The following is a 7,450-nucleotide window of genomic DNA, read 5'->3' as shown; positions in this document are numbered from 1 at the left end:
AGAGGATGAAACAGACCACCCGCGGAGGGTGAGAAGGGAATTTTATTTTTTTTAATATATATATATATATGAGTTTTTTGGGTAAAGCTGGTGTGCTTCTATGTTTTGGGATATTAAAGAAGCCTATTGAGTGTTAACAAATTAACACAGTAATACAAATTGGATTTTTTTTCTATTCTGTTACATTTGTAATCCAACTTATTACTGTTTCTATTGTCATCAGACTGAATTTCATTGAAATATATATTTTTATTCTAATTCAATTAATTGTAAATTTAAAACTCATAATTGTAATTATTTCTTCTTTTTTTTTTTTTTTTTTTTTACCCGATGCAGTGAGCAGCAGTGATGACCCACTGGCTGGAGATCAGAGTTCCACCACAAGTGTGGTAGAAAGAGCTACCACTCAGGTACTGCAGAGACGCCTGAGGAGAGCATAAAAACAAGCACAGACACACACGGGTCATGATTTGATGAAAACACTCGAATTTGGAATCTAGTAAGAGGGGAACATGCCTGCCAGGGCCAGCTGTTCTGACGGACATCGACTCCGCCGACCACCCTGGAAACGACGGGGGGGTAGGTGGGCAGGCCACAGCCGTAGGCTAAAAAAAAAAACAGTACAAAATATTGTTATTCTTACAATTTCCTATGTTAATCAATACAAAGTTACTATTTCATCCTTGTGTTTAGGATGAAACACAAGGATGACATTATTATTTATTTATTTTTTTCTCTTTTTTTTTTAAAGTCAGTGAAGAACCTTTCGCTTACCACCGGCAACGAACAAAGCCAAGATCACAAACTTCATTGTAACTGTCTGTGAGATTTTTGACGACTCGCAGCTCTTTATATACCATATCACTGTGGCTATATCAGACAAATTGTGAGTACTTTTCCTGGCCACGGCCAGGAAAACTGGGTTGGAAAAACAAATTTAGCCTTGGAGATAAGAGTGGAGATAAATGAGCCATATCTGTCGTGTGAGAAAAATACAGATGCCTCCTGATGTTGTCAGTTTCTTTTGAGTGGTTGAGAAAATATTTTTACCTGAGAATATTTATTAAAATATAGAGGGTTTTGACTAATCATTTTAGTATATTTATATATTACAATCACTAACATATTTTATTTGAGTTTTACGTTGTTGCCTAGCACAAAATTGTGCAAAATTGTGAAATGGAAAACAGATAAATGGATTTCAAACATTTTGACAAGTAGAAATCTGAAAATGTTGAGCACGCATTTGTGTTCACCCTCCTGATGTCAATGCTACTGCTCAGGAGAATCACCTTTTGCTTCAATTATATCAGCTTATTGGTTGGTTTATGTCTCTTCCAGCCCTGAACATCTACAGTGAAATTTGTTATTTTTGTCTCTGCAAGAGCACCTACATATGGTGTCAATGAACCTCAATATTGAAGTATTGTCACAGATCAAGTAGCTTTATTTAACAGATGAAGGAGGAGTTCCACTAAATCTATCTATATAGATGTTTAGTTATAAAAAAATAAAATCAATACAATTGTAAGAATTCACAATGATACTTTGTGTAGGTCTATCACATAAGATCCCAACACACATAAATTATGAGGCTATGATTTTAATTTTAATCCCAATTTGTAACAAGTAAAATGTTGGTAAAGTTTTTATGGGATGGAGAACCTTTAATAGATGCACACAGAAGAAGGTAACCTCTGTAATTGAAAACGTATAACAGAAATTTTACCCGACACATTTTGAGCTTTATCTAAAGTATGTCAGTAATCAGCGAAATTCAAAAAATGGTCACTGGCATATGTCATTCCAGTTTTTCTGGCATCTCCTGATAGAAATAGATGTGTGTGACATGTTCAACAAACAAAAGAAAAAAAAAAAAAGACACTTCAGCTACAGAACACTTTGACCTTGCAGTCATGTTTCACATCTGCTAGTCTGTATAATCACCTGTAGTCGACGTGTCCACCCATGGCTCTGCCCTCTCTGTTAAAATTTCTCATGGGGTAACTTTCCAGGGATTAGAGCCAGATTTAGCAGGTTTGCATAAGAAAGGTGGGGAGAGTTATAAATATGTCTGAAGCTAACGTTGAACTGTGAAGATACCGACACGATGAAGTTTGTGGTGCTTGCTTTGCTCGTTGCTGGCGGTAAGTCAGATTTTGCCGCCAAGAACAACGGACAAAAATCATGTTTCTATTCCCCTCTGTTCATTTGATGAACCATGTTTACCTAAAACATGTAAGTTTAAACATAGCTGATTAATTTATGAGCTTTTAACATGGTTCCTTTATTTCAGCCTATGGGTGCGGCAATCCCACCTTCCAGCCCAAGATGAGCAGAGTGGTTAACGGAGAGGACGTCAGGCCTCACAGCTGGCCATGGCAGGTAGGAAGAATACAAAGTGTTTGAAATCTACAAAGAAACTTTTAAAATAAAAGCCATTAAAATGATTGATATAGTACAAGTAAATATTTGGAGGCTGAGGGAAAAAAATATGAGAGTAAAAGTTACGTTGGTACACAATTCCCTTTTTGTATGTAATCCATTTCAAATGTTTTAAAAGGTCAGCGAATGAAAAGGAAGTCTGGCCACACTTTGCATTTACTTTACTTTACTGTCAGTAAAGTAGGAGTTGTAATTTGCTCAGTAAATCAAAATTGAAACAATGATACCAACCATGATAATTCATCTTAAAGATAATCCTTGGTATTCTCACATATTCTTCCAGATTTCCCTGCAGTACAACAGTAACGGTGAGTGGAGACACACTTGCGGAGGCACTCTGATCTCTAACCAGTGGGTCCTAACTGCTGCTCACTGCATCAGGTAGGAGACTGTCACCAAACACTATTGCAAAGACTCAAGTGTTCCACATAAAAACATTTGTTTTAGCATGTTGCTTCCAAAAACATGTTTTAGCATGTTGCTTTATATCTCAACTGCTTCTGATTTGTCCCTTTCTTAGCTCAGGCCGGGAGTACAGAGTGGGTTTGGGAAAGCACAACCTGCTGGAGGTTGAAAATGGCTCTCTGTTCCTCGGCACTGCCACCATCATCGTGCACGAGAACTGGAACTCTTTCTTCATCCGGTAGCTATCCCGGTCTAAACCATATTTGTGAAGAATGCAGCAGTAGGAGCTCTGATAAAGTTTGATGTCCCTCTGTCTTCCACAGTAATGACATTGCCCTGATCAAGTTGGAGGCCGCCCTTGAGTTCTCTGACACCGTCCATCCTGCTTGTCTTCCTGCTGACGGCTTCATCCTCCCCCATAATGAACCCTGCTTTGTGACCGGGTGGGGTCGTCTATACAGTGAGTTATATTAGTTTCGTGTAATGGGTCAGGCGGAAACACGCAAAGAAATACAAAGTTATATCCAGCTGTATGTGACGTGTCTATGCTGCCCACCTGTGGTCATTCTATGTAAATTCTACATTACATTCTATGTAATATTCTACATAGATGCATGTTGCAATTTATAAATGTGACTTGATTTCTTTATTTTGCACTTTTAGTGTTTTTAGATCTTATGTAAAAACATACATTTTCAAAACTAAATATTCTGTCTCCATTTTATTAAATGTTGTATCTTGCTTTAGTACTTATTGACTGGAATCTGCTAATGAAGCTTTACTGACTTGGAAATTTGTCATTTTGATTGGATTAAGATTTTCATACAGATGATTTATGTGGTATTTAGAAACTTAAAATATAATACATCAGTGGCTATGGTAATAAGGTGGTTTTCCAAAAGCCCTTGGCTGACACAGACATGCGTCTCTCGTGTGCACAGCCAACGGTCCCATCGCCGACATCTTGCAGCAGGCTCTGCTGCCCGTTGTGGACTACGCCACCTGCAGCCAGTCCGACTGGTGGGGCTCTCAGGTGACACAGACCATGGTCTGCGCTGGTGGAGACGGAGTCGTTTCTGGATGCAATGTGAGTCCTAGGCACACCAACTTTCGGTTGTTTTTTCCTCCATCTATAAGGATCGAGTCTTCCTTTGTGTATCAATGGATGGCTCTTTATTATTATGTTTTGTTGGTGAAATGTCTGTCTGAAATAAATGATCATTATCAAAATGTGCCATCTTTTGTTTATCTTGAATGTAAACGGGAAGTTTACTTTCAAGGCATAGGAGATTTGCTCAATTGTACAAAGTGATTTATTCATTCCTGTCAAAAAAATGAAACACATCTTGCAAATCTGTACGCTACATATTACATTTTATTCTGCTGGATTTTGATAGCTGATTTTTTTCCTTCTTTTTTTTGTGGCACTGTTAGGGAGACTCTGGCGGTCCTCTGAACTGTCAGGGCTCTGACGGATCCTGGGAGGTTCACGGTATTGTCAGCTTTGGCTCTGGGCTAGGCTGCAACTACATCAAGAAGCCCACCGTCTTTACTCAAGTCAGCTCCTTCGTGGACTGGATCAACGCTGTAAGCATCTGAAACCGCTACTAAATGGCTGGATGTGAAGTTCAAATTATTGATTGTCATAAAAAACCTGACATATCTTCATGATTTCTTTCACAGAAAATGGTGGCCAACTGATGGAGCACCATTTTGGGACCAAGGCACTCTAGTCTCTCTAAAAACAATAAAAGCTTTTTACATACTGCATGTTGTGTCATGTTGATAACTAAACATCCTGCTCACCGGACTTGATGTCCTTCAAAATCTCCTTCATTTCCTCACTTCATTTCCTCACTTCCTCACTTTGATGCATTATTTCTCAAACTCCAGTCATCAAACTCCTGCAACTTTTAGCACACCTGGCTCATTAGCAGAGCTCTGTAGCTTGACAGTATGCTAGTGAGGCAGTTTCACCATTCCAGTGTGTGGGACAAGGGACACATCGAAAGTTACAGGACCCTGAATTGCTGCGTCCCATTTTTTTTTTTTTTTCATTGCAGGAATGCTGAGTGAAGAATCTAGCCAACATGCAGCTCTGAACAACAGCACATTTAAACCATGACGTTTTAGTGCTTCATAGACCAAAAGTAAGATTTGAAAGTCTTATCATTTGCATAAACAGGGAGACAGTTAGAGGCATTTAAGGACTTCTGTGGTGTTGATTAGGATTCTGGGTACAACATTTAGCATTAGCTAGCCAGCAGCGTTCTACCTTCTTCTAACGATGGGTTACCACCCATCCTGTAAAATACAAAACCGTCCTGTAATGGGCTGTTAAATGTAGGGTCCCATCTCCGATACGGAATGTGATTTGATCCGTATTTTAGTGTATGTGTAATATTAAAGAAGTGGTCCCCGAGTACTTTATATAGTAGGCTGCCCCAGTCATTGTTTCACTCCCGGTGTTGGTGTTGCGATATTATGCCCAACTGCTTTCTGGGTAACGCATGTTGAGTCAGTTTTTCCTTAACATGGTGAAGAAAACCTAGTTGAAAAAAACAGCATAGTCATTGAGATAAGAACGGAGGTATCTTTCCATCTCCACTGTCCCTGAATGAGAACCAGGCAGATGACACAAGTTGTGGTCTTCTGAGAAAGATGTGGATGTTATTAAGACGATGTTTGAATTTTTCAAAACTTTTTACTGCATGTTTAAAACGTTAAAAAAATGCATCATTTACTTGAATTAAAATTTTACTGAACAGTAAGGACACTTAACGCTTTAATCTCTGCTGACACGTTCAGAAATCGCTAGCTTGTTTACATCTGTCCGCGTGCAGGCTCTTTTTCTGACATCCACCTGTTGAGACTCCATCAAATTGCGAAGTGCACAAATGGAAAAAAACGGAGAACATGTTTCCTAGGTTACATAAGATCGTAATGGGCAAAAAATAAGTCTGACATTTCAACTGCAAACTGTGGAGATAGAGCCAGAATGAGGTCTGTGGTGCTTGCTCTGCGGTAAGCAGCACACAACTTATTCGGCCTTTCTCTGCTCGAAATACTAAATGCTGCGTGTTTTGCATGTGGAGTTTAAATGATTTCTTTCTATCTTTGCGTGAACCCCTTCAGTCCGACGGGTCCACTGTCCGGCCGGCGGTGAGCCGAGTGGTTAATGGAGTGGATGTCAGGCCCCACAGCTGGTCCTGACAGGTGAAATGACAGCGCAAAATGTCACTCAGTTAAGCAGAATATACCTAAATGTACGGAAGAGGATTAGGGCCACTGGAAGAAAAAAAACAGTTCTGACTTTAATCTCAGAATTCTGACTTTAAACTGAGAATTGTGAGATTAAAGTCAGAATTCTGACTTTTTTCTCAGAATTCTGAGATTAAAGTCAGAATTCTGACTTTTTTCTCACAATTCTGACTTTAAACTCAGAATTCTGACTTTTTTTCTCAGAATTCTGAGATTAAAGTCAGAACTGTTTTATTTTTTTTCCCCAGTGGCCCTAATCCTCTTCCGTACTAAATGACTTGAAATAATGTTAGAGGAATATTTGCGAGTGTATCAGAGAACAGAGGCAAGTTTATAGTGCCTACAAAGCAGAAAGGCAAACATTAAATCATACATTTTTAACTAAAAACAGAAAACTTAAAAAAAATAATTAAGACTTATACTTTGTGTAGAAAAAAAACAACCTCATGCACGCATTCATTTAACTAAAAACAGAAGCAGTTAAAATTGAATTGAATTATGGAAAAAACATAAAATTCCATGCATTATTATAATTTTTATTTTCTATTTCAAGTAAGTACGGAAGTTCCAAACCATGGAACCATGGTTGCTCACTTCCAACTACAACAAGAAGTCCACAGTTTTTAGTCAAAGTGGCTCTTACATGGTCTGGATCAACTCTGCAAGCTGCTGTCATGGCAAGTAAATTGTCAAAAAAAGAGGATCGGTTCAACACGTCACACACGTCTGAACAATGTCACCTTTCACTACAATCTCTTTCACAGTCAATGCCAGAGGACAGAAGTTGCTGAATGTATTTTTAACTTAATAAAATATGACAATTTTTCATTAATATGAAAAGCAATAGATTAAGTTTAAATTGATCCTACACCAAATGGCTCAATCCAGCATGAAATAAAACAAACAAACAAAAAATAATAGTGTTCAATAGTCGAAACACACCTCATCTTCACAAGTGATGGGAAAATGTTATCACCAATCATCTGCCATGTTCTTAGACTCCAACATCTGTTTGACATTCTGCACGTTTCTCACAGCAGCAGCAGAACCAGTCAGCAGGGGTCGCTCTACGACGGCGCAAATATATCACTCTTTTTTAACTTTTAACACTTTACACGCGTCATCAGCTATGAAAAGGCTGTTGGTTCTTGCCGTTGTGGTGGCTGGTGGTAAGAGACTAAATCTGTTTCAATACATTGCTTGTTGTTCTTGCTTTGTCTGCCTTGTATTAGTCAATTAAATCCAGAGATTAGACTATTTGGGAGAACTCCTGAAATATTTACTAGATAAATACATTAAAACTGATGGCATTTGCTTTTTGTGGTGAAAATTTTAAAAA

At 38.4% G+C, this 7,450-nt stretch overlaps 2 protein-coding genes across 2 annotated transcripts in view; one reads left to right on the top strand and one right to left on the bottom strand.

The window, feature by feature from the left end:
• ela2 (elastase 2) overlaps positions 1 to 883 on the bottom strand; it is a 3,017-nt gene extending 2,134 nt beyond the window's left edge. Inside the window, exons 1-3 of the mRNA XM_008414762.1 lie at positions 775 to 883; positions 517 to 605; positions 328 to 425 (exon numbers count right to left, since the gene is read on the bottom strand). Coding sequence (XP_008412984.1) covers positions 328 to 425; positions 517 to 605; positions 775 to 811 — 224 coding nt within the window. The 5' untranslated portion in view covers positions 812 to 883. The remainder of the gene's footprint in view (positions 1 to 327; positions 426 to 516; positions 606 to 774) is intronic.
• A 1,152-nt stretch (positions 884 to 2,035) lies between these two features.
• On the top strand, positions 2,036 to 4,620 carry ela2l (elastase 2 like). Its single transcript, XM_008414763.2, has 8 exons — positions 2,036 to 2,147; positions 2,297 to 2,385; positions 2,729 to 2,826; positions 2,966 to 3,088; positions 3,174 to 3,310; positions 3,792 to 3,937; positions 4,285 to 4,437; positions 4,534 to 4,620. The coding sequence occupies exons 1-8, from the start codon at positions 2,111 to 2,113 to the stop codon at positions 4,549 to 4,551; spliced, it is 801 nt and encodes a 266-aa protein (XP_008412985.2). The 5' UTR covers positions 2,036 to 2,110; the 3' UTR covers positions 4,552 to 4,620.
• The last annotated feature ends 2,830 nt before the right edge of the window (positions 4,621 to 7,450 follow it).

The sequence above is a fragment of the Poecilia reticulata genome, linkage group LG7 (assembly GCF_000633615.1).
Source record: "Poecilia reticulata strain Guanapo linkage group LG7, Guppy_female_1.0+MT, whole genome shotgun sequence".
Classification (NCBI taxonomy): domain Eukaryota; kingdom Metazoa; phylum Chordata; class Actinopteri; order Cyprinodontiformes; family Poeciliidae; genus Poecilia; species Poecilia reticulata.
This window is presented reverse-complemented; position numbering and strand designations above follow the sequence as displayed.